Raw genomic sequence first — 27,476 nt, forward strand, 5'->3', positions numbered from 1 at the left:
CTGCTCTGCAGTCATAGAGTCATACAGCATAAAGAAAACCCTGCTGATCATAATCACAAACTAAATTAGTTTCACCTGCCTGCACTTGGCCCATATCCTTCCAAACATTCCTTATTCGTGTACTTATTTAAATATCTTTTCAACATTGTAACTGTACCTCCATCTACCACTTCCTCTGGAAGTTCATTCCACACACGAGCCACCCTCTGTGTAAACTGTTGCTCCTCATGTCTTTTTTAAATCTTTCTCTTCTCAACTTAAAGATATTCCCCTAGTTTTAAATTCCTCCATCCTAGGGAAAAGACACCTGTCATTCATTTTATCATGTCCCTTATTATTTTATAAACCTCTATAAGGTCAGCCCTCAATCTCCTATGCTCCAGTGAAAAATGTCCCAGCCTGTTTACCCTATTTTTATAAATAAACCCTCCATTCCCAGCAACATCCTAGTAAACCTTTCTGAGCCTTCTCCAATTTAATAATATCCTTCCTATAACAGGGTAACCAGAACTGGGCACAATACTCCAGAAGAGATCTTACCAATGTACTGTACAACCTTAACATGATATTCCAACTCCTATACTCAAAGGTCTGAGCAGGGAAGGCAAGTGTGCTAAATCCCTTCTTAACCACCCAGTCTACTTGTGACACAAATGTCAAAGAATTATGTACATGAACCCCTAGGTGTCTCTGTCTACAACATTAGCCAGGGCCCTACCATTAATTGTATAAATTCTGTCCTTGTTTGTTTCAACAAAATGCAATACTTTGCTTTTATCCAAATTAAACTTAATCTGCCACTCCTCAGCCCATTGACCCAATTGATCAGAAGACAGCAAGGAAGTCAGAATCATTTGATGTGAAACTGGAACAGTGCAACAGTGCAGACAGCATCCGAGATGCAGGAGGGTCAACCTTTCAGGCTGAACCCCTTCATCAGGACTGGGGAGTGGGAGAGGAGCCCAGAAACAATTAGGAGGGAGGTAGGGCTGGGGGAAGGATAGTGATGGTGGTAGGTAGGTGCAGGTAGGGGATGATTGTGATTGGTCAGTGAGAAGGGTGGAGCAGATAGGTGAGTAGGAAGATGGACAGGTTCGGTCAGGTCAGGGGAGGTGAGGAGGGGGGTGGGGCCAGACATGGGATAAGGCTGGGGGAGGAGGGATTTTGAAGCTGGTGAAGTCGATGTGGAGGCCATTGAGTTGTAAGCACCCTAAGGCGAACTATCAGGTGTTGTTCCTCCAGTTTACATTTGGCCTCACTCTGACAGTGGAAGAGGCCAAGGATGGACATGTCACTGGGAGAGGCATTAAAGTTGATGGTAACAGTAAGGTCAGGTTAGTTAGTGCTCGCGGAGTATAAATGTTCCATGAACCTGTCCTTGAATCTGTGTTTGGTCTGACTAAAGCCAAAGAAAACCAGCACTGAAGGGACGGTTGAGGAGGTTGGGGGAGGGAGTGAGAGGACAGTGAGGAGGAGTGAGGTGGGGGGGGGGGAGGTTTCGGGTGTTTATCACTTTTTCATCTTTTTGATGCCCCAAGCAATTTGGAGAGTCCAAAGCAGAGAGAAAAGTAAACTGTTTATTTTTGATAATGGGGACTCTGAAGCTGGACAGTGTGAAATCCCACCTGGGCGACCGTTTGTCCCTTGGTCACATACTCATTGCCGACTTTAACTCGAGGGTGAACAAGGGCCTTCAGGAGATCAGCAGAGCTCAATCCCATCAGATAGGCAACTTTATCAGCATCTGAAACACAGACTAACCGTTACTGTGGGAACACACACTCACAGTTGTCATGGGAACACACATTCACTGTTACCCTGGGAATACACACTCACCGTCACCATGGGAACACATGCTCACCGTTACCCTGGGAACAGACGCTCACTGTTACGCTGGGAACAGACGCTCACCGTTACGCTGGGAACAGACGCTCACCGTTACGCTGGGAACACACACTCACCGTTACCCAGGGAACAGACGCTCACCGTTACCGTGGGAACAGACGCTCACTGTTACGCTGGGAACACATGCTCACCATTATTATGAGAACCAGCAGACCTCTCACAACCTCATCCCAACATGGCGCAGAGCCTCGCCTCAGGGTCAACACCCTCTTTCCCAACACCCCAATCTTCCCCTCCCAGAGACAGAAACTCCCTCCCAAAATCCACCCCCTTCCAACATCCCCATCCTCCCACCACTTCAATTTTACTCTGTATCTAACCCTATGCTGTCCCTGTCCTGGGAGTGTTTGATGGGGACAGAGTAGAGGTAGCATTACTCTATATCTAATGCCATGCTGTAAGTGCCCTGGCAGTGATTATTTGGGGACAGGGACTTACTTTCAGTACCATCTGGCTCTGCCTGCTCCTCCCGTTGTTTCTGTTTGAACTTCATGTTTCCAAAGTGCATGATCGCTCCAACAATTTTGTAACAGCCGTATTTCTCTTCAGACTCGAAGCCCAGAATGTCCATGGCATGCTAGTCAAAGCAGAAACAAGTATCAAGGCTTCTTCCTTGCTATATTTATCACTGTGTCATTCTCAGACTGTGTTCCATTGCTTAGTCACACTATGACCTTCTGTCGACTTGTTTAGGTGCTAATATTCACTCAGGATTGGCAGCACAAATTGACCATTTGTTTATCCTGAGCCCAACTATCTTCAGCTACTTCAGCAACGACCTTCCCTCCATCATAAGGTCAGAAGTGGAGATGTCCACCGATAATTGAACAATGTCCAGCAGCATTTGCAACTCCTCAGATACTGATGTTCAAATGCAGCGAGACCTAGACAACGTCCAGGCTTGGCCTGGCAAGTGGCACATGTAATATTCATGCCACACAATGTCAGGTAATGACCATCTCTAACAAGGGAGAGTCCAACCACTGCCTCTTGATATTCAACAACTTCACCATCACTGAATTCCTACTATCAACATCCTGGGAGTCTCTATTGACCAGACACTGAACTGGACTAGTTATTGATATAAAACAAGAGTGCTGAAGCAAGCCTCAGCACAAGCTGGAGGAACAGCATCCCATTTTCCACTTGGGGACTTTGTAGCCTTCAGGACTCAATATTGAGTTCAATAATTTGACAGCCTGACACACTTCCTTCCATGTCTTTTACTCATCCCTACACCCCACTTCCTATCATGACATGTTTTCTCTCCACAGATGATGCCAGAACTGCTGAGTTTCTCTAGCACTTTCTGTTTTTTTAGTCATATAAACACAGTGCCACAACAGTAGGTCAGAGGCTAGGAATATTGTGGCGAGTAACTCACCTCCTAACTTCCCAAAGACAAAAGTGGGTACTGCAGATGCTGGAGATTAGAGTCAAGATTAGAGTGGCGCTGGAAAAGCACAGCAGGTCAGGCAGCATCCGAGGAGCAGGAAAGGCTCCTGCCCAAAACATCGATTTTCCTGCTCCTCAGATGTTGCCTGACTTGCTGTGCTTTTCCAGCACCACTCTAATCTTGACTCCTAACTTCCCAAAGCCTGTCCAACATCTATGAAGCACAAGTTGGGAGTGTGATGGAATATTCCCCACTTGTCTGGATAGGTGCAGCCTCAACAACACTCAAGACATGTTACATCATCGAAGACAAATCAGCCTGTTTTACCAAGTGGCACATTTGCTGTCAAACATTGTTTGTATGAGAGGATAAGGAACCACAGTGCATTAGTTGTGTTGAGGTATGATCAGTCACGATATCCATGAATAGCAGAATAGGATTAAGGGGTGAAAGGACTCCCTCCTGTCCAGCAATACATGATGTGTACTTGGATATGGGATTGATGATTGAGATGCAAATACCAAATCTCCGTTTAAAACAACAGATCGCAAAGATTTTTTTGAAAATTCCACTTGTAATTTTGCCATGTATTCATGTAGAGCCTATAATATAGATTGAAATCCCAAGACATTTCATGGAACATTAGCGGCAATGACGTCAGAACAGGAAGAGAAACTATTGCAAGCGATTTTTGGCTGCAATTGGGCAGATAAGGGTGGAACTGAGTGACAGCATCCACCCCCATCCACCATATCTCACCCACACCCACACACAGCCACAGACAGACACACACACCCACAAACAAACACACACCCTCCCACACCCACACACAGCCACAGACACAGACATGCCCTCCCACACCCACACACAGCCACAGACACAGACATGCCCTCCCATACCCACACACAGCCACAGACACAGACATGCCTTCCCACACCCACACACAGCCACAGACACATATACACACCCTCCCACACCCACACACAGCCACAGACAGCACACCCTCCTACACTCACACCCATACACAGCCACAGACACACACACACACACCTTCCCACACCCACACACAGCCACAGACACCCACGCACACCCTCCCATACCTACACACAGCCATAGACACACCCTCCCACAACCACACACAGCCACAGACACACACACACCCTCCCATACTCACACAAAGCCACAGCCTTAGACACACCCTCCCACACCTACAAAGCCACAGACACACCCACACACACACACAGCCACAGATACACACACACCCACACACAGCCACAGACACACACCCACAGCCACACCCACAAATAGCCACAGATACCCACACACACACACCCCCACACACACCCCCACATACACGTCAGATGACAATGGAGAGGGTGGGGTGGTCAAAATTTGCAGGCACAGGAGGGAAGGTTGGCCCCTTTCACGGTCAGACAGGATGTTATTTGTGACTTTGAGTAGAGTTGTTTTGGTATTGTGGCAGTAGCCTCACTGGAAAGATCCACATATGGAGTTCAGAAAACATGGGAATGGACTTGGGAGTAAGCAACACGTTCAGGGACTTTAAAAAGAAAGGGAAGACTAGAGATTGGCTGATGATTTGGAAAGGAGACTATGAGGACTGCATGTGCTGGAGATCTAAAAGTATTTTGAGCATAAGCTCCTCATTCCAAAACATTGACTCTCCAGCTCCTCGGAAGCTGCCTGGCCGGCTGATGATATGGAAAGTTAGGAGGGTAGAGGATTTCAAGAAGGCCAGGAAATAACTGTGGCTGAGCTTTGGGGTCTGGCCCTTGCATTTTTCTTAATGCTTGAGCAATCCAATAGGAAATACTTACATCAGTTGCCGACAGTTCCTCCCCATCATCTAAATTATCAACTGTAACAACCCCTTGCGAGCAGAAATGATAGTCGAAAGGATTGTTATTCACCAGCAGCATATCTGGAAAAGAGAACATTGAAGTAAGTGATAAAGGCAATTTCTTATAATCCATGAGGATTTCCTTAACATCTAATTGATTTCAGATTCTATCGGTTTGTACCCAAAGAATCATTTAATCCAACAATTTAATCCAGACCATAATGATCAGAGCTTTAAGGCTAGTCTAGCTCTCTCTGGAGCTGATCAAATGACGGGAGAACTGAAATTTAAAGGAAGGAATGTTGTAGTGATGCACTGAGTCAGACTTACTGCAGAACATTGGTGGTTAAGAAGCTATTGGAGAAAATACTTATGGAAAGGATTTATGTGCATTTGGAAAAGCATGGCCTAATTCTGGACAGTCAGTATGACTTAGTGCGGGGCAGATAATGTCTTACCAACTGAATTGAATTTTTCGAGGAGGTGACAAAGGTGATCGATGAGGGTAGAGCAGTAGATGTTGTCTACATGAATTTTAGTAAGGCTTTCGACAAGGTCCCTCATGGTAGGCTCATCCAGAAGATTAAGATGAATGGGATCCATGGTGAATTGGCCGTGTGGATTCAGACTTGGCTTGGCCATAGAAGGCAGAGTATAGTGGTGAATACAATCCCTACAATGTGAAAAAACGCTATTTGGCCTAACAAGTCCACACTGACTCTCTGAAAGGCATCCCACCCAGACTCAATCTACTACCCTTTCCCTGCAACCCAGGCTGAGCCACCTAACCTGCACATCTTTGGACTGTGGAATGAAACTGAAGTATCTGGAGAAAACCTACGCAGACACAGGGAGAATGTGCAAACTCTGCACAAACAGTCACCCAAGTGTGGAATTGAACCCAGGTCTCCAGCACTGTGAGCCACTGTGCCACCCCAAAAGTGGAAGGGTGCTTTTCAGGCTGGAAAAACACCATGACTAGTGGTGTTCTGCAGGGATCCGTACTGAGATGTCTGCTTTTAGTGATATATATAACTGACTTGGATGAAAATGTAGATGGGTAGGTTAGTAAGTTTGCAAACGATACAAAGATCGGTAGAGTTCAGATAGTGTAGAACGTTGCCAAAGGATACAGTGTGATATAGCTCAGATGCAGATATGGGCAGAGAAATAGCAAGTGGAGTTTAATCCAGGTAAATGTGAGATACTGCACTTCGGGAAATCAAATGTTAAAGAAAAATATGCAGTTAATGACAAGACTCTGAACAGCATTGATGTACAGAGGAATCTTGGGGTTGAGTCCATAGCTCCCTGAAAGTGGCCACACAAGTAGATAGGGTGGTAAAGCTGGCATTTGGCTTGCTTGCCTTTATTTGCCAGGGAATTGAGTTGAAAAGTCTGGATGTCATTTCGCAGCTTTATAAGACTATGGTTAGGCCACACTTAGAGTATTGTATTTAATTCTAGTCGCCACATTACAAGAAGGATGTGGAGGCTTTGAAGAGGGTGCAGAAGAGGTTTACCAGGATACAGCCTGGATTAGAGGGCATGAGCTACAAGGAGAGGCTAGAAAATCACGGGTTGTTTTCCCTGGAGCGGTGGAGGCTGAGGGGAAACTTGATAAAAGTTTATAAAATAATGAGATGCATAGATAAAAGAATCTGTTTCCCAGAATTAGAATGTCTAATACTAGGTAACCTGCATTTACAATGAGACGGGAAAGTTCAAAGGAGATGTGAAGGGCAGGTATTTTACACAGGGAGTGGTAGGAGTGTGAAACCCACTGCCAGGGGTGGGGGTGGAGGCAAATACAATTGGTGGGGCTGGGTTTAAGAAGCTTTTAGATAAGCACATCAATATGCAAGGAATGGAGCGATATGGACCAAAAGCATGCAGGAGGGATTAGTTTAATTTGGCATCATGTGTGGCACAACGTCACAGGCCGAAGAGCCTGTTCCTGTGCTGTACAGTTCTATGTTCTATCACTGATTGGCAGATCAGCCCTAAACATTCCTGGGTCTGCTTTATAAAGGGCTCAGGTGAGGAGTTTTAGCAGGGCAGGTCACTGCTTTTTTTTTAGATTAGATTACTTACAGTGTGGAAACGGGCCCTTCAGCCCAACAAGTCCACACCGACCCACCGAAGCGCAACCCACCCAGACCCATTCCCCTACATTTATCCCTTCACCTAACACTGCGGGCAATTTAGCATGGCCAATTCACCTAACCTGCACATTTTTGGATTGTGGGAGGAAACCGGAGCACCCGGAGGAAACTCACGCAGACACGGGGAGAATATGCAAACTCCACACAGTCAGTCACCTGAGTCAGGAATTGGACCCGGGTCTCTGGCGCTGTGAGGCAGTAATGCTAACCACTGTGCCACCGTGCCACCCATGAAACTCATACTCAATGAGGAGTTTAATTAACTTACAGCAAGGATGCAATACCCCTGAATCAGAATAATTTATGATGTTTCATTATTAGCTTCAGCTTTAACCTCTTGTGATTTTTATGCAGTTAATGAATTTGTACTTTCACTGCAGTCAGCTCGGTTGGCTGGACAGTTGGTTTGCAACGCAAAGCAATCCGAACAATGTGGGTTCAATTCCTGCACCATGAAGGACTCTCCTTCTCACCCTCTGCTATAACCTAAGGTGTAAAAACAATGACTGCAGATGCTGAAAACCAAATACTGGATTAGTGGTGCTGGAAGAGCTCAGCAGTTCAGGCAGCATCCAACGAGCAGCGAAATCAACGTTTCGGGCAAAAGCCCTTCATCAGGAATAAAGGCAGTGAGCCTGAAGTGTGGAGAGATCTCACTGCCTTTATTCCTGATGAAGGGCTTTTGCCCGAAACGTCGATTTCGCTGCTCGTTGGATGCTGCCTGAACTGCTGAGCTCTTCCAGCACCACTAATCCAGTATAACCTAAGGTGTGGTGACCCTCAGGTTAAATCTTCACCAGTTGTCTCCGTCTGAAAAGAATGTGGTCCTCTGGGACTATAGCAACTTTACTTTTAACTTTACATTCACTGTCAGTAACTTTATCACAAAGTTAAGTCCAGTAATTAATAGGAGGATCAACATTTCAGGCAAAAATCTTTCATCAGGGGGCGTTTATGCCCAAAACATCAATTCTCCAGCTCCTCGGATGCTGCAAAACCTGCTGTGCTTTTCCAGCAACACACTCTCGACTCTGACATCCAGCATCTGCTGTCCTCACTTTCTCCAGTAATTAACATCCTACCTTAAACAATGTAAAAATAAGTATTAAAAGTCTTTTTTTGACAGAAAGAGTCAATTTATATTCGGAGCCTCATTCTTTCAGGTTATGAATGGTTATTGGTGATTTTATAGTGTAAACGTTTTCACTTTAATTGCTTTTATACCTTATGATTTTGTCTCTTTTCTCCCCCAATGTCATCTTTATTTTGTTCTCTCTTTCTCTTTCTTTATCCAATTTATCACAAATTCACCCTGTTTACATTTCTTTCACTATTAATCTTTAAATAAGACCATTAGTCACTGAGTAGAATTAGACCATTTGGCCCATCAAGTCTGCATACCATTCAATTGCAGTTGATCTGTCTCTCAAACCCATTCTCCTGCCTTCTCCCTGTAACCCTTAACCACCCCCCCCCCCCCACTACTAATCACGACCCTATCTATCTCTGCCTTAAATACACTCAGTGACTTGGCCTCCACAGCCCTCTGCAACAATGAGTTCCACAGAGTCACCACCCTCTGGCTGAAGAAATTCCTCCTCATCTCAGTTCTGAAGGGTCATCCCTTCACTCTGAGGCTGTGCCCTCAGGTCCTAGTCTGTCCTACTGGTGGAAACATCTTCTCCACGTCCTCAGATCGGCACCACCACCAACCACCTCCCCCCACCCCCCTCCCACCTCCACCCACCCACCCTCCACATCCTTCTAAGTTCCAGTGTGTACAGAACCAAATTCCTCAAATGCTCCTTATATGACAAACCCTTCATCGCTGGGATTATTCTTGTGAACCTCCTCTGGACCCCCTCCAACATCAGCACATCCGTCCTGAGATATGGAGCCCAAAACTGCTCATAATATTCCAACTGTGTCTGACCAGAGCCTTATTCAGCCTCAGCAGTACATCTCTGCTCTTGTATTCTAGCCCATTTTAAATGAATGCTAACATTGTATTTACCTTCCTAACTGCCAATGGAACCTCATTGGTTAAGGGGGGAGGCTCATGTTTCTGTCATTCACCAAGGTCCCATTTTCAACTCACACTTTTGCAATTAGAGTCATAGAGTCATAGAGATGTACAGCATGGAAACTGACCCTTCGGTCCAACCCGTCCATGACGACCAAATATCCCAACCCAATCTAGTCCCACCTGCCAACACCCGATCATATCCCTCCAAACCCTTCTTATTCATATACCCATCCAAATGCCTCTTAAATGTTGCAATTGTACCAGCCTCCACCACATCCTCTGGCAGCTCATTCCACACACGTACCACCCTCTGCGTGAAAAAGTTGCCCCTTAGGTCTCTTTTATATCTTTCCCCTCTCACCCTAAACCTATGCCCTCTAGTTCTGGACTCCCCGACCCCAGGGAAAAGACTTTGTCTATTTGTCCTATCCATGCCCCTCATAATTTTGTAAACCTCTATAAGGTCACCCCTCAGCCTCCGACGCTCCAGGGAAAACAGCCCCAGCCTGTTCAGCCACTCCCTTTAGATCAGATCCTCCAACCCTGGCAACATCCTTGTAAATCTTTTCTGAACGCTTTCAAGTTTCACATCTTTCCGACAGGAAGGAGACCAGAATTGCATGCAATATGCCAATAGTGGCCTAACCAATGTCCTGTACAGCCGCAACATGACCTCCCAAATCCTGTACTCAATATTCTGACTAATAAAGGAAAGCATACCAAATGCCTTTATCAATTCACAAAGCAAAACACTTGGTAATCTTCAGTGTGATTTTTTTAAAGCTAAGATGTGACCTTGTCACTAGATTTCTGACTCCTGTAAAATCTGGCCCAAGATTCTTGCAGAGTAACTGGACATGGATAGGATTGGATATTCTTATCTAAATAGCCATTGTTTAGTCTGAAGTTGACAGTGATATGAGCAGAATATGAACCTTTGGGGATCACTGGACAGAGAAGAAACAGCCACAATAGTCAGTTATCACTTAGCGCTCCCTTGTGACCACCTCAATGTCCAAAGTAACGGTTAAATTTGCTTGTCTGTGTCTCTCACATTATCATTCTCACCAATTAAGGGTCATAGAGCTGATAGATTATTTGTCTGGAAAATATTTCAATTTCCAGATTCCCTCACTATCCTCCTTATACACTCACAACCATGTCACCAAATTGTGCTTTAACTCCATTTATAAGTTTGCTGTTGATGCCATCATAGTGGGTCAGATCTCATCAACAATGAGACAGAGTAAAGAGATAGAAATGGCCTAATGTAAAGACAACAATCTCTCCAGTGCCAGCAACTTCAGGAAACAGAGTGGAGAACATGCCCCTGTCTGTATCAATGGTGCTGAGGTGAAGATGGTCAAGAATGGGTTATGGGCGGCACGATGGCACAGTGGTTAGCACTGCTGCCTCACAGCACCAGAGACCCAGGTTCAGTTCCCACCTCAGGCGACTCTCTGTAAGGAGTTTGCACATTCTCCCCGTGTCTGCATGGGTTTCCTCTGGGTGCTCCAGTTTCCTCCCACAGTCCAAACAAAAAATGTGCAGGTTAGGCCATGCTAAATTACCCGTAGTGTTAGGTGAATGGGGTAAATGTAGGGGAATGGGTCTGGGTGGGTTGCACTTCAGCAGGTTGGTGTGGACTTGTTGGGCTGAAGGGCTTGTTTCCACACTGTAAATAATCTAAAAAGAGCTTCAAGTTCCTTGGAGTCACTATCACCAACAATCGATCCTGGTCCATCCACATCGACACCACAGTTAAGAAAGCACACCAACACCTCTACCTCCTCAGGAGGCTAAAGAAATTCAGCTTGTTCACAAAGATTCTTACCAATTTTTATAGATGGACCATAGAAAGCATCCTATCCAGATGCATCACAGCGCGGTATGGCAACTGCTGTACCCAAGACTGCAGGAAATTATAGAGAGTTGTGAACAGAGCCCAGTTCATCACACAAACCCACCTTCCATCCAGTGACTCTATTTACACTTCCCGCTGCCTCAGGAAAGCAGCCAACATCATCAAAGACCCCCCTCACATCCCTCTTATACTCCTTTCCACCCTCTTCCATTGGGCAGAAGATATGTGTTTTCAAGCATTTGTACCAACAGATTAAGAACAGCTTCTTCCCTACAGTTATCAGACTTATGAACAGACCTCCCATATGTTAGAATTTATCTTTCTCTCCACCTTCTCTATAGCTGTAACACTATATTCTGCATTCTGTTCTATTACCTTGAAGTACTTAAGAAAGATATGATTTGTCTGGATAGTATACAGAACAATACTTTTCACTGTATCTTGGTACATGTGTCAATAATAAATCAGATCAAAGTTTTTTTTGGGAAAAATGTTAATTTGTGTTTATTCATACTTACCAAAGAGCTCAGGCTTTTTGCCAGAAAAGATCTGGTAATAAATGTGATAACTCCTTTCCCCAGGCTGTTGGAAGATTACCCGAGATTTTTCTAGAAGATCTGAAAGTTAGAGATTTGAATTATTACAGAGCAGTACATTCAGATATCACCAAATTTCATTGAACAGATAACTGCAGTTAGAAATGTCTTGAACACAATGGAACTGATGAAAGGACAGTGCAACTTGACACTACCTTCTAGAACAGAGGGTTGTGATGGCAGCATTTGACAATGGCTCATCTATAATAATTAGTCACAATTGAGTTCTGCAAGTTTATGTCACTACTCAGCCTCCTCTTTTCAGAAGAAAAGCCTGTTCAAGTTTTACTGAAGAATTTCACACTCATCTCATCTTTACTCATATTTCTAAGAGCCAGTGATAAAGAGTAGAATGTTCTAGTCTTTGCTCTAATGTCCTGCCCGTGCAAGTCACTAAACTTGCGAGGTTTTTGTTGAAGTCTGTTTTTTTGTTGAAGTCTGGTCAACTCAACTGATTCAGGAAACACAATCCTGAGATGTTCCTCAAATTGCTCTTTCAAAAGAAAGAGATAGGTTTTATGCTGGGCTCAACAAGAGGGAAGAGATCAGATGGACAGCTTGTTGTTAGCAGGCTTCTCTCCAAAATGAATCAGATAAAATAAGAACCAAGCTAATTGTTGTTATAAACAACCAGAAGGGGGTGTACAGAAACCCAAGCAGCTATCACCAGCCATTTAATTTCCAGGAAGCCTTGTTAAAATAACTTCCAATGTCCACAGTGAACCTTCAATTACCTCTTTTTTTAAAAAAAACTCCAGGTATGTCCACAAAATTTGAAATAAATTCATTTTCCCACAACCTTTCAAAACGTTGAGTTCTTTAATCAATGAAACATAAAATGACTTTGTAGTAAAAGAGGTTGAAGACTTCTCCAGGTAGACCAACCATAGTAAAACTTTGTAAAAAGACATAAGACATAATAAAACTCCAGAACTCTGCTTGATCTAACTATGAATTAAACAAATCTTGTCTTCCTCCTATGTTTCCAATGTGGCAAGTTTATAATTTTGATGCAATGGCATGACTGAGGTCTTTCAAATGGCGAAGGAGTTTGATCGAGTAATTGGAGAGAAAAACAGAATTAGGGTCATAAATCTGTATATTCTAGGTAAATCCAGAAGAGACTCATTTCTGCTCAAATCCCAGTTCCATTCCAAAGAGAAGAGTTTAAGTTGTGATTGGTTACAATCATACAATGGTTACATTTTACAAGTGCAAGTTGATCCAATCTATCACTTACTATCAAACCATGCTTTTACACCTCAGCTGTACTGAACTTGCTTCTCTATTTCACATTAGACAGAATTGCCCTCAATGGGCATTGCAATGAATTTAATTAATGGAAACACGTGTTTATTCATGGTAGTTTAAAAAATTTGGTAATTTTAAATGATTTAATTAATACTACGGTGACTTAATGGCAATTTAATTTGTTAAAAAAAGGATCAGAACAGTTTACTGATTCTGTTAACTCTAAAGTCTTTAGGGTTTTTCCAGGTGCTGTTCATTCAGGTACATTAAACCCAGTAGAAAAAGGCTTTTATCTCATTAGTTTGGCCAAAAATGTTCATCAAACCTCAGACTGTGTGAACTGCTGCAGTATTATGGAAAATAAAGGACATGAAAGCATGGGAAGGGTTAAAGCATGAAGACCACTGGCGAAAAAATCAAAAGAGAAATGCTGGAAAATCTCAGTAGGTCTGGCAGCATCTGTAAGGAGAGAAAAGAGCTGATGTTTCGAGTCTAACTGACCCTTTGTCAAAGCTAAAAAAAGGGAGAAATAGGGAGGTATTTATACTGGGCTGAGAGAAAGTGAGTCATGGCTCCAGAAGCAAAGGTAGCAATAAAGAGGTGATAAAGACAATGCATAGAGAGATTAGGAGCTGTGAATAACCAAGACCACTGGCGATCTGTTGCAAGGAGTCTGTGGAATGCGACATTAGCCAAAAGGTCACTGGGGCAGAATGGGGCCAGTGTGGCAGGATGGGGTCACTGGGGCAGGAGGGGGTCACTGTGGCAGGATGGGGTCACTGGGGCAGGATGGGGTCACTGGGGCAGGAGGGGGTCACTGTGGCAGGATGGGGTCACTGGGGCAGGAGGGGGTCACTGTGGCAGGATGGGGTCACTGGGGCAGGATGGGGTCACTGTGGCAGGATGGGGTCACTGGGGCAGGATGGGGTCACTGGGGCAGGATGGGGTCACTGTGGCAGATGGGTCACTGTGGCAGGATGGGGTCACTGTGGCAGGATGTGGTCACTGGGGCAGGATGGGGTCACTGGGGCAGGATGTGGTCACTGGGGCAGGATGGGGTCACTGGGGCAGGATGGGGTCACTGGGGCAGGATGTGGTCACTGTGGCAGGATGGGGTCACTGGGGCAGGATGTGGTCACTGGGGCAGGATGGGGTCACTGGGGCAGGATGGGGTCACTGGGGCAGGATGTGGTCACTGTGGCAGGATGGGGTCACTGGGGCAGGATGTGGTCACTGTGGCAGGATGGGGTCACTGTGGCAGATGGGGTCACTGGGGCAGGATGTGGTCACTGGGGCAGGATGGGGTCACTGGGGCAGGATGTGGTCACTGGGGCAGGATGGGGTCACTGGGGCAGGATGGGGTCACTGGGGCAGGATGGGGTCACTGTGGCAGATGGGGTCACTGGGGCAGGATGGGGTCACTGTGGCAGGATGAGGTCACTGGGGCAGGATGGGGTCACTGGGGCAGATGGGTCACTGTGGCAGGATGGGGTCACTGGGGCAGGATGGGGTCACTGTGGCAGATGGGGTCACTGGGGCAGGATGGGGTCACTGTGGCAGATGGGTCACTGTGGCAGGATGGGGTCACTGTGGCAGATGGGTCACTGTGGCAGGATGGGGTCACTGGGGCAGGATGGGGTCACTGGGGCAGGATGGGGTCACTGGGGCAGGATGGGGTCACTGTGGCAGGATGTGGTCACTGTGGCAGGATGGGGTCACTGTGGCAGGATGGGGTCACTGTGGCAGGATGGGGCCAGTGTGGCAGATGGGTCACTGTGGCAGGATGGGGTCACTGGGGCAGGATGGGGCCAGTGTGGCAGGATGGGGTCACTGGGGCAGGATGGGGTCACTGTGGCAGATGGGTCACTGTGGCAGATGGGTCACTGTGGCAGATGGGTCACTGTGGCAGATGGGGTCACTGGGGCAGGATGGGGTCACTGTGGCAGATGGGTCACTGTGGCAGATGGGTCACTGTGGCAGATGGGTCACTGTGGCAGATGGGGTCACTGGGGCAGGATGGGGTCACTGTGGCAGGATGGGGTCAGTGTGGCAGATGGGTCACTGTGGCAGATGGGTCACTGTGGCAGGATGGGGTCACTGTGGAAGGAGGGGGTCACTGTGGCAGATGGGGTCACTGGGGCAGGATGGGGTCACTGTGGCAGATGGGTCACTGTGGCAGGATGGGGTCACTGTGGCAGATGGGTCACTGTGGCAGGATGGGGTCACTGTGGCAGATGGGTCACTGTGGCAGATGGGGTCACTGGGGCAGGATGGGGTCACTGTGGCAGGAGGGGGTCACTGTGGCAGATGGGGTCACTGGGGCAGGATGGGGTCACTGTGGCAGATGGGTCACTGTGGCAGGATGGGGTCACTGGGGCAGGATGGGGTCACTGTGGCAGGATGGGGTCAGTGTGGCAGATGGGTCACTGTGGCAGGATGTGGTCACTGGGGCAGGATGGGGTCACTGTGGCAGGATGGGGTCACTGGGGCAGGATGGGGTCACTGGGGCAGGATGGGGTCACTGTGGCAGATGGGTCACTGTGGCAGGATGGGGTCACTGTGGCAGGATGGGGTCACTGTGGCAGATGGGGTCACTGGGGCAGGATGGGGTCACTGTGGCAGGATGGGGTCACTGTGGCAGATGGGGTCACTGGGGCAGGATGGGGTCACTGTGGCAGGATGGGGTCACTGTGGCAGATGGGGTCACTGGGGCAGGATGGGGTCACTGTGGCAGGATGGGGTCACTGGGGCAGGATGGGGTCACTGGGGCAGGATGTGGTCACTGGGGCAGATGGGTCACTGTGGCAGGAAGGGGTCGCTGTGGCAGGATGGGGTCACTGGGGCAGGATGGGGTCACTGGGGCAGGATGGGGTCACTGTGGCAGATGGGTCACTGTGGCAGGATGTGGTCACTGGGGCAGATGGGGTCACTGTGGCAGATGGGTCACTGTGGCAGGATGGGGTCACTGTGGCAGGATGGGGTCACTCTGGCAGGATGTGGTCACTGGGGCAGATGGGGTCACTGTGGCAGATGGGTCACTGTGGCAGGATGGGGTCACTGTGGCAGGATGGGGCCAGTGTGGCAGGATGTGGTCACTGTGGCAGATGGGGTCACTGTGGCAGATGGGGTCACTGTGGCAGATGGGGCCAGTGTGGCAGGATGTGGTCACTGTGGCAGATGGGGTCACTGTGGCAGATGGGTCACTGTGGCAGGATGGGGTCACTGTGGCAGGATGGGGTCACTGTGGCAGGAGGGGGTCACTGTGGCAGGATGTGGTCACTGTGGCAGGAAGGGGTCACTGTGGCAGGATGGGGTCACTGTGGCAGGATGGGGTCACTGTGGCAGGATGGGGTCACTGTGGCAGATGGGGTCACTGTGGCAGATGGGTCACTGGGGCAGGATGGGGTCACTGGGGCAGGATGGGGTCACTGGGGCAGGATGGGGTCACTGGGGCAGGATGGGGCCAGTGTGGCAGGATGGGGTCACTGTGGCAGGATGGGGTCACTGTGGCAGATGGGTCACTGGGGCAGGATGGGGTCACTGGGGCAGGATGGGGTCACTGTGGCAGGATGGGGTCACTGGGGCAGGATGGGGTCACTGGGGCAGGATGGGGTCACTGGGGCAGGATGGGGTCACTGTGGCAGGATGGGGCCAGTGTGGCAGGATGGGGTCACTGTGGCAGATGGGTCACTGTGGCAGATGGGTCACTGTGGCAGATGGGGCCAGTGTGGCAGGATGGGGTCACTGTGGCAGGATGGGGTCACTGTGGCAGGATGGGGTCACTGGGGCAGGATGGGGTCACTGGGGCAGGATGGGGTCACTTGGGCAGGATGGGGTCACTGTGGCAGGATGGGGTCACTGGGGCAGGATGGGGTCACTGTGGAAGGCAGGATGGGATAAGAATAAGGGAATGCTCCTACACCAATTAGCAGAGTCAGGTTGAGGCTGAAAGGTCACTATGGCGGGATGAGATAGCACAGTTAGTAAAGTCAGCCTCGCCTGCTAAATATCATCGTGGCAGGTTGTCGCAATACATATTTGGGACATGACATTAAATATCTAATTAACAGTTAGTAGAGTCAGCCTGCTTGAAACCCTTGACAATAAATATCTAATCATGACATTAGGAAAATATTAAGTAGGGTCTGGAATGAAAGACCATTGTTGCAGAGCTGACAATAAAATGTCTAATCTTGACATTACAATAACATTAAGTGGAATGTGGGAAATACCATAGTGGCAGAATTAAAGAGATAATGGGAATTAACACCATTGGTTTATTGTATAGCTGGAGTGAGGTAATTCTGATTAACATAGTTGGGCATGCTGCTAAGCTAACAGAAACATGATAAGAAAGATATAAAAACCCACAGACTCTGAGGTTCAGGGGCATACAAGAATTTGCTTCCTGAGTGTCATGGTTTTTTGTTTGCAAATAAAATCCTACTCCTTGAAGAACTCTCTGCATCTCCTGGTGATTCTCTACATTTTCTCCACGACAGTATCTACAGCTTCCCATCCCCACACCAACTCCCACTTCTCAAACCACCTCTCCCTAAATCTCTCCGTTCCTCTCTCCCTCCCTTTCTCCCCCACCACCCTGTCGCCTCACACCAACCCTTCAGCCAAGTTTCCACTCACTTACAGATGTCAATGTCAGCTGATGCCAGTTTCCCTGTGGGACCAAAGTGGATCCGGATAAACTTCCCCTGCACAGAGGTAATAGGAAGGATTTGGAGATTACAGCACAGAAATGATTAAATCAGAGAGTGGGATTCATTCATTAAATGCAGAATGTGTGAAAATCTTTAAACTAAGGTACCGAGTCATCAGTAAAACTGTTTGAACATCCTAGTTTCAAATTAAGCTTTTCAGATTGCACAATGTATTGTCTGGCATTAACTGTCTAATTATTTGAATTTTGTTGAAAAAGATCCATCCTGTTGAAGCTTTTTATTGTGTACTGATCAGAATGAATGTGCAGGAATACCAAATCTCAAAGGGAGCAACAATTTCTATGGCATGAGAAGAGAGTGCCGATTATTGTTTAACATGTTGCCAGTTGTATGAAAGAAGATGTATATTTCATTAAATACATACAAAACGAGAAGAGTTGTCATTTCTTAACGTCTTGGCGTTGCCAAAAGCTTCCATCGCTGGGTTTGCCTCAATGATCTGATCCTCCAGGGTACCCTAAGAATTGGAGAAACACATTTGAAGATGAACTGTGTAAAGTATCCCTGATACTCATATAAATTAATCAAGAAACTCTTCTGGAAATAGCTCAAAATCTCACCCCTTTTTAACAACCCTCCTACTCTACCCATTCTCTCGGCCAATTACCTCCATCTGGACTTAAATTGTTCCATGGTTCACTGACATTTGGCAAACCAGCTTAAATTTTTAGAAATGTTTCTCTTCTAACTCATGCAATATGATATAAACAACTCCAAATCTTGCTGCGGTGCATGGGCTGTTAGGACAGAGACATGATTAGCAATTGGCTAACAATTGGATTGAGGTTATGATTTGGGGGCAGGGGTGTTTGGTTGAGCCAGGGTTAAGGTTATGATATCGAAGTTACAGGTGGCAATCAGTCAATTATTGTGTGGAATTTTACAAAGAACCTGCTTACGAGGTCAGAACTACACAAAGAAATTCCACCCAGTCATGGCAGAAACACTAATCTTACCCCAGTCTTTGTTGCTGGTTGAGACTGCAAGGAAAAACAGAAAAAAATAAATTTCCTTGGATTAAAACAGGAAACATTTTCCTTCACTGAAAAAAAATTTGCAATTTTAGTTTGAAAAATAAGAACAGCACAGGTATAAAAATTATCATTAAAAAGTTTTGTTTTAAAAATATACAAAAAGAGAAGAAAAATCTCTAGGGCAAAAAGTATTTACTCAATAAAGAACAAACTGTGTATAAATTACTCAACATTAAAGCAGATGCCAAAATATTTTTTTATCAGAAAAAAGCAAAAATGCAAAATAAAAATTGAAGAAGTTTGAAAGAGTTGATCTTACGCCCTTCTTTCCACCTCCTTCACCCAAGGCAGCTACAATTGCAAAGTACTGAATAACACGTTTCGTGTTGACAGTTTTCCCAGCTCCAGACTCACCGCTGGGAAAGATCAAAATCCAGGGAGGGAAAAAAGTGAAAAAGTTAAACCCCAAAAAATAAAAAGTAAGCAACAAAATATTCATAATCATTCAAAATATCAAATATAAAAACAGAGAATAGCATTCAGTTTGTTATTCTCAGTGTTAAAAAGGATCTGTGTCTTTTTTGTGCTGAATGTGTTGTGGCCTGTCGGTAAACAAGATTAATCCATTACAAAATGATTCATATAATCCATTATAAAATGGCTTTTGATGAAATGATTTTGGGAAATCAGTTTGTCTGTCCCCCTGTCTATTCTCTGTGTCCCTCAATGTCACTGTCAGTTTCTCTCTCTCTCTCTCTCTCTCTCTGTTTGATTGTCTCCATCTCTGGCACTCATCTATAGGAGAGGGACAGATGGTAGACAGATTGTGATTGGGTTTGATTTTAGGATTACGCTGGGTTCAACGAATCTCTCCAACATGGCCTGCTCCAATTTCAGAAAGCCCCCTTTTCTGATGACCTTCAATGGCATGTAGTTGATTACCAGAATGGAGACAACATAGACTGCACTGAGAACAGACACTTCCTACAAAGTCTTCAAACAGGTATCTGGCTCCTTCTGCAAATCATCTGAGGCGTTCCAAAATTAATTCAAATTTTTAATGTATTTATTACATTATAAGTTTATTCTCAGCCTCCATGTTTAACTGCTCGGGAACTAAAATGGACACACATGGTGATTTGGGGAAATCAATAAACTTATTTTACAGAATGGAGCTTGATCCATCAATAACTAATAATAACAAATTTCATGTGTTAAAATCTATGGGTTAATTTGCATTAGAGACAAAAGCAAGGCTTCCCATTTTCTGTTTGGACAAGCCAATGTTCTGGAGTAGCCCTGCACAAAGAGCTGTTGATAATGAGTGAAATGACGCCTGGATCAGACCAAGGTGCTCAAATGCCATCTCTGGCAGCAGAGTGCAATTGCAGCATGACAAGTTTACATGGGAACTTTCCATTATAAATATGGTCAGAAATGTATAAAATATGTGAATTTATAAAGAAGTCTGTTATAAAATCACAGAATTGCACAATGTTATGCAGTCAGATTGCAGTCACACAATTTGGTTAAATCCTGTGAGATAACACCACCAACAGCAAAATCCAAAAATAAATTTTGAGTCGAAAAGCTGGGAAAGTGTTGATCAAGATTAATATGTGACATAATACTAAGGTTATTATGGGATAATGCTGATAAATCACACAGTTTATTATAAACAATATTTGAGGCTACTCACAGGGCTGTTAACTCAAAGCTAAACTTCAGCTCTTTTCAATGAACTCACTTACATTTCAACTTTAAACACAAATTAGTTTATAAATATTATTTAAATATGAAATTTAAGCACTCACGTAATCAGCATTGACTGGTTCTCCCGATCTGGAAAAATTGAGTTATAATTAATGATTTTCCCAGACTCTCCCTTTCTCCTAGCCTGCTGTATTACTCTCTGCTGATCAATACAGAGGGGTCATTTGCTGATAATCACAATTTATCTGCAATCAGCTAACCCACTTATATACTGTTCCCCATGTGCTTTTGTTTTCTGAGCAGAGGCTCCAATGATGATGCTACTTACTGCGAACCATGTCGTTGTACGCATTATCAGCAATGGAGTAGATATGAGGTGGTGCCTCTGAACGTCTCTTGCCCTTGTAGGCAGCGACCACGGGAGCACTGTACACCGGGAGCCATTTATATGGATTCACGGTCACACAGAACAACCCTGAGTAGGTCTGTCAGGAAGGAAGGAAGGCACAGAATCAGACCAAGCGTTTCTACTTCATGTTACTTTCATTAAGAGTCAGATAACCAGCTGAAACAATTTTTAAAAGTTCTTTCTTGGGATGTGGGTATTGATGGTAAAACCGATTTCTTTGGATTGTCTTTACATCTCCATAAATGGAATCAGATTCTGTCCAGATGTTGAAATGATCCTTGTACATTAGCTACAAGAAATCATCATGATTTGGGCTGTTTTAATGCAGCTCCCAAAGAGTCTCAATGGAAGAGGAAGTTGCTTTCATGGAGTTAATTCTCTATCTCCCCTCTGAGACTCGGGTTGGATGCTGCAAAGTGTCAGCCATCTTTCACTGATGGCCCAGACTGAGTGTGACCTAGCTGCAGAAGGAATGCTGCCAGACCCAGCAATTTCTGTTTTTGTTTCAGAAAATCAGCAAGTTTGGGATGGAATATTTTAGAACTTGTGGTTTGTGAGGTTGTTTGTTCTAAAAGGTGGGGGCCAAGAATCTCAGAAGTGGATAGTGCAGCAGGTTGTCAAAGGATACAGCAGGATATACAGGTCATTCCATTATAACATATCTTTCATTATCGCGAATTCGCTATAATGCAATTGATGAATCGGGAACACTTTCGAAAATGCAAACTTTTAAAAATATATTGGCTGTAAAGCAATTACATCACCAGCATTTCACCATGCTGTTTCTAAAGCGCGATTATTCTATAATGCAAGGTTGCACAAGAACACAACCATGGGATTATAGAAAAACTACCTGTAGATCAATTGGAAAGTTGGGCGGAGAAATGTCAGATGGAGTTTAATCTGGACAAGTGTGAGGTGATGCATTTCGAAAGGTCAAATACAAGAGGAAAGTATGCAGTAAATGGCAAATCCCTTAGGAATATTGACATACAGAGGGATCTTGGTGTGCAAGTCCATAGCTCCCTGAAAGTGGCAACACAAGGGCATGAGGTGATAAAGAAGGTGAGGTGCTTTCCTTCTTCACTCAGGGCACAGAGTATAAAACTTGGCAAGTCATGCTGCAGCTGCATGAAACTTCAGTCAGGCAACTTGGAGTATTGTGTGCAGTTCTGGTCACCTCACTACAGGAAGAATGTGGAGGTTTTGGTGAGGGTGCAAAACAGGTTTACCAGGATATTGCCTGGATTGGAATGTATTAGCTATAAGGAGAGGTTGGACAAACTTGGAATGTTGTAGTTAGAGCATTGGAGGCTGAGAAGGTGAACTGACTCAAGTATATAAAAATGAGAGCCATGGATAAGGTGGATAGTTGGAGTCTTTTTCCCAGGGTGGAAACATCAAATACTACGGGGCATAGGTCTAAGGTGAGAGGGGACAAGTTTAAAGGAGATGTGTGAGGCATGATTTTTACACAAAGGGTGATAAGTGCCTGAATTGTGCTGCCAGGGAAGATGGAACAAGCAGAAACAACAGCAACATTTAAGAGGTATTTAGACAGACACATGAACAGGCAGGGAATGGAAGGATAAGGACTAGATGGGATTACTACAGAACAGTATCGTGGTCGGTATAGACAATGTGGGCTGAAGGCTGGATTAGTGGTGCTGGAAGAGCACAGCAGTTCAGGCAGCATCCAATGAGCAGCGAAATCGCTGCTGGTTGGATGCTGCCTGAACTGCTGTGCTCTTCCAGCACCACTAATCCAGTATTTGGTTTCCAGCATCTGCAGTTATTGTTTTTACCAATGTGGGCTGAAGGGCCCATTTCTGTGCTGTACTGTTCCAGGTTCTATGGAATTTAGATCAGAGCTACCCCACAATGCATCATGTTCCTGACCCTGTGAACCTTTCCTTTATCGTCAGAAGGAAAGTGGTCAATGCCATCTTTTGTTCTGACTATGTTGGGAACACTTCTTTGATTGGATATATGGGTGGGTGCTGTCTTGGAGAACGATAAACACCCTCTTATTCAGGGAAATAGAAACTTCCAGAGGGGGGGGGGGTTAGTAACAACCTCAGACTGCTGACCCCTGACCTTCAGACTCCACCCCTGACTCCAGTCAGAAAGGAGCATAATTTAGTGTCATGGCCACACTGTGACTAAATCAGACACTGACTCCAATCGAGTCAGGAATATTTGGAGGTTATTGGTGCTTAACATATTGCATGTTGTCTTTGTCCTTGTGACCAGGGTTTATTCTACATGGGCAGCATTGTCTGGGGCTCCAATGGGAGAAGACACGTTACTAGAATGTTCTACCAAGCCAGATTGGGATTCTCCAGTCTTACAGCTGAATTCATTCTGAAGCTCAGAGTCACATCAGGGAATTCTGACAGAGTGGCTTGAACACAGAGTCACACAAAACGAGAGAATTGTTCAGATGCAGGAAGAGGCTATTTGGCTCATCACCTTCGCACTGCCTCTGAGTCAGCATTACGAATCCATGCCAATCTCCTGCCTTCTCCCTATAACCTGCACATTGTTTTGATTTAAATAATCATCAAACTCCCCCAGAAGGCCTCAATTGAACCCAATCATACAGCTCACATTTTATTAAAAGTTTTAGTTTTAATAATTGGTTATTCTTACATAAATCATCCAGTTACTGTAACGCCGGCGGAGATTGGACAACACTGAAGCTTCGTTCAGGTTGGTTAACATGGCCATGTCTTCAATCATATCGAACTTGGGAGGGTTCATCTGCTGAATGTCATCTTCTTTAACTGTTACAGTCTGAAAGGAAGACAGGGGAAAAAAAACAAAACAGGCCCAATAGCAAGCTGGCTGCATTTGAATGATATCATACAAACAATTGTAAGAAATAGTCTGCAATAATGGGCAGTGAACCATTGGACTAGATAAAATGCAGCAGGCTCCATCACTAGTGTAGAAGAAACACCTGAAGTGTAACAGTCACAAATGTAGAATCACCAATTGGAGAAATGATTCACAAAACAGGTCCACCTTGGCCACTTGAGCTGGAGCTGAGAGTGAACAATTGAAAAGGTCTCCTCAGAGACCAGCAAAGAGCAGTCAGCAAGGTGAGAGGAATGTCCAACACCAGAGTGAACACAATCAATGCTGGCAGTCCTCAGCTGGCCAGACAGTGTGTGTGAGTCGGTGTAGACTGAAACAGAAAGAGATGTTGATGAAATATTAATTCAATTTCTCTCTTTGCAGATACTGCCTGAGCTGCCCAGCATTATTGGCTTTCTATTTTTACTTTATATTTCCAGCATCTGCAGTATTTCATTTCTCGATCCAAGGTTGCGAAAGGTTTCTCAAAGGTTGTGTAATAGACGCAATGTTTAATTTCAAAGGAAACTCTAGATACAAGATCCTTTCATTTCTGAGAGCAATGTAAGAAAGTGGAACTTTATTACAGATTAATCTAGAACATGGATCAAGCTAAATTATAAATTATTAACAAGGAATAATGGAAGATTTCTGAGTTGATGTCAAAAGGATCTTTATCCCATAAAAAGATCAACACTTGGCTGAGATAACAATCTCACACTCATTCAGTCACTTAGTACCATGAGGAGGCTATAGTAAGCAGAGCCTGGACTGGAAGCTGGTACGTGGGCAATGGGCAGATCCAGACCATAGATGGAGACAGCAGAGTAAAATCTAACCACAGCTGGACCCGGGACAGTTGATGTTCAGAAACCTTTGTTATGCAACGGGCTAGTTCCCACTTACTTTGCCATTTTTGGTTTCCACAGTGGCTTTTCCACTACCAACTTCTTTAATCTCAGCTTCCACATAAGCTTCCTTTTCATCAGGAACCCAGCAACGTTTCTTGCCTGAAGATGAGAGTAGCCAAGAACAAATCAATACATGATCAATCACACATTAATTCATCACCTCTCAATCTGACATGAAACAATAAGAGGTTTTGCTTAAAGGAGTGTTTGAACTCATTGAAGGTGACATTAGAAAACTGCAAGGCTAGGAAACCAGCAGGAGGGGTCCTTTCCTTTGTTATTGACAACAGAGAGACAAAAGCAGGAAGACGATGTGAAACGTTTATAAATTACTCTTGGGGCTGAGCTGGAGATCTGCAGCTAATTCTGGCCCCACACTTTGCAAAGGAAGTGACAGCCAGTGTACTGGAAATGCACTTGGTGATGTGTAGTGAGTTCTTGTGATGGGAACACATTGCCTGAACAGGTGCTGGGAATAGATTAAGACCATAAGAGCTAGGAGCAGGAGTAGGCCATCTGGCCCTGCGGTCCTGCTCCACCTTTCAATAAAATCATGTCGGATCTTTTCATGGGCTCAGCTCCACTGACCAGCCCTCTCACTATGACCCTTAATTCCTTTACTGTTCAAAAAATATCTATCTTAGCTTTAAAAACATTTACTGAAGTAGGCTGGGGGAGGGGTGGGGCTAGGCCCAAGAGTGGGACTGGGACTGGGGGAGAGGCAGAGCCTGAGGGCTGGGGCAGGGCCTGGTGGAGGGGCAGGGCCTTGGTGAGGAAGGAGAACCTGGGGGGGGGGAGAGGCAGGCCAGGGGGAAGAGCAGGGCCTGGGGTTGGGGTAGGGCCTGGGGGAGAACAGGACCAGGTGGTGGGGTCTGGGTGAGGGGATGACCTGGGGGTGGAGCAGGGCCTGGGGAGTTGGGCCTGGGAGAGGGGATGGCCTGGGAGAGGAGCTGGGCCCGGGAGATGGGGGTAGGGGCTGGAGTAACAGGCCAGGCCCTCCTGAGTGTCCAGGGTCATAGAATCATAGAGTCATAGAGATGTACAGCATGGAAACAGACCCTTTGGTCCAACCCGTCCATGCCGACCAGATATCCCAACCCAATCAAGTCTCACCTACCAGCACCTGGCCCATATCCCTCCAAACCCTTCCTATTCATATACCCATCCAAATGCCTTTTAAATGCTGCAATTGTACCAGCCTCCACCACTTCCTCTGGCAGCTCATTCCATACACGTACCACCCTCTGTGTGAAAACGTTGCCCCGTAGGTCTCTTTTATATCTTTCCCCTCTCACCCTAAACCTATGCCCTCTAGTTCTGGACTCCCCCACACCAGGGAAAAGACTTTGTCTATTTATCCTATCCATGCCCCTCATAATTTTGTAAACCTCTATAAGGTCACCCCTTGCCTGAACCTTTTCAACTTTCACAACATCTTTCCGATGGGAACAGGTATTAATTGTTCCTAACTCATGATGTGGTGTTAACAAGTTCCCAAGGATAGAATGCTCAGTTTCTGCTTAATGTCACGTCCTGCCCTGCGCTCTCTCACTGAGAACATATTAATGAGGAATACACGGTAGAGAACTTGGTGAATTTTTCTCAGGCTTTATTACTCAACCTTCTGCCTGATTGAGTGGACAGCATACATACCAGATCATTGACTCCCTGGCAGTCAAAACTGCTCCTTACCATCAAAGGCAATGGTTTGTAAAACCATTAACTCCTTATCACTTTTCCTCAGGAAAGGGGCAGCCTCCCCAAATTCTGACATATCGAGCATTGACATGTTGGCTAATTTTCACAGCAGTAGCAACAGCAACCAGAGTTGATTGATGCAGAGAGTGTTCAGGGCTGGGGAGTAGAAACAGAGTCAGTAAGAATTTAGACAGCTCTCATCGAGTTACAAAGCACGATAACAGATCCTTCGGTCCAACCTGTCTGCATTAACCAGATATCCCGATCCAACCTAGTCCCATTTGGCCCATAACCCTCTAAACCTTTCTTATTCACCTACCCATCCAGATGTCTTTTAAATGCTGCAGTTGTACCAGCTTCCACCACTTCCTCTGGCAGCTCACCCTCAAGTGAAAAAGTCATCCCTCAGGTCCCTCTCCACTCTCACTTTAAACCAATGCCCTCCAGTTTTGGACACCTCCACCCTGGGGAAAAGACCTTGATTTTTTTCACTCTATCCTTGACCTGCATGATTTCATGAACTCCTATAAGGTCACCCCTCAGCGTCTGAGGAAAGAAGCCTCTCCCTATAGCTCAAACCCTCCAGTCCCGGCAACATTCTTGTAAATTCCTCTGAATAGTCTGCATGTTGGAGTCAGGTAGCACCCAACCCCCTCACTCACTCCACAGTTTGTAACCAGCTGAGCTTGTGCTTTCAATTCACCCCACCCATTACCCCAAACAATACCCCCCAACAGCTCACCCATTACCCCAGCCATTACCCCACCTATCACCCCAATCATTATCCTTCATCACCCCACCCATCCGTCCACCTATTACCCCAGCTACCACCCCACCTACTACCTCACCCATTACCCCACCCATTACCTGACCCATCAGCTCACCCATCACCCCACCCATCACCTCACCAATCAGCCTACCCATTACCCCACCCATTATTCCACTCATCACCCCACCCATCACCCCACCCATCACCTCACCAATCAGCCTACCCTTTACCCCACCCATTATTCCACTCATCACCCCACCCATTACCCCACCCATTACCCCACCCATTTCCCCAGCAATCAACCCACCCATTACTTCACCCATTACCTCACCCATCAGCCCAC

The 27,476-nt window shown here is 45.8% G+C and overlaps 1 protein-coding gene across 1 annotated transcript in view; it reads right to left on the bottom strand.

Annotated features, from left to right (window-relative positions):
• LOC140462790 (myosin-7-like) overlaps nt 1-26,520 on the bottom strand; it is an 86,214-nt gene extending 59,694 nt beyond the window's left edge. Inside the window, exons 1-13 of the mRNA XM_072556069.1 lie at nt 26,359-26,520; nt 24,662-24,765; nt 23,549-23,692; nt 20,816-20,972; nt 20,589-20,616; nt 19,094-19,190; nt 18,757-18,780; nt 18,165-18,257; nt 17,710-17,773; nt 11,736-11,834; nt 5,140-5,243; nt 2,344-2,482; nt 1,626-1,744 (exon numbers count right to left, since the gene is read on the bottom strand). Coding sequence (XP_072412170.1) covers nt 1,626-1,744; nt 2,344-2,482; nt 5,140-5,243; nt 11,736-11,834; nt 17,710-17,773; nt 18,165-18,257; nt 18,757-18,780; nt 19,094-19,190; nt 20,589-20,616; nt 20,816-20,972; nt 23,549-23,692; nt 24,662-24,765; nt 26,359-26,455 — 1,269 coding nt within the window. The 5' untranslated portion in view covers nt 26,456-26,520. The remainder of the gene's footprint in view (nt 1-1,625; nt 1,745-2,343; nt 2,483-5,139; nt 5,244-11,735; nt 11,835-17,709; nt 17,774-18,164; nt 18,258-18,756; nt 18,781-19,093; nt 19,191-20,588; nt 20,617-20,815; nt 20,973-23,548; nt 23,693-24,661; nt 24,766-26,358) is intronic.
• Between the last annotated feature and the right edge of the window lie 956 nt (nt 26,521-27,476).

Source organism: Chiloscyllium punctatum, chromosome 37 (assembly GCF_047496795.1).
Source record: "Chiloscyllium punctatum isolate Juve2018m chromosome 37, sChiPun1.3, whole genome shotgun sequence".
NCBI classification, from domain to species: domain Eukaryota; kingdom Metazoa; phylum Chordata; class Chondrichthyes; order Orectolobiformes; family Hemiscylliidae; genus Chiloscyllium; species Chiloscyllium punctatum.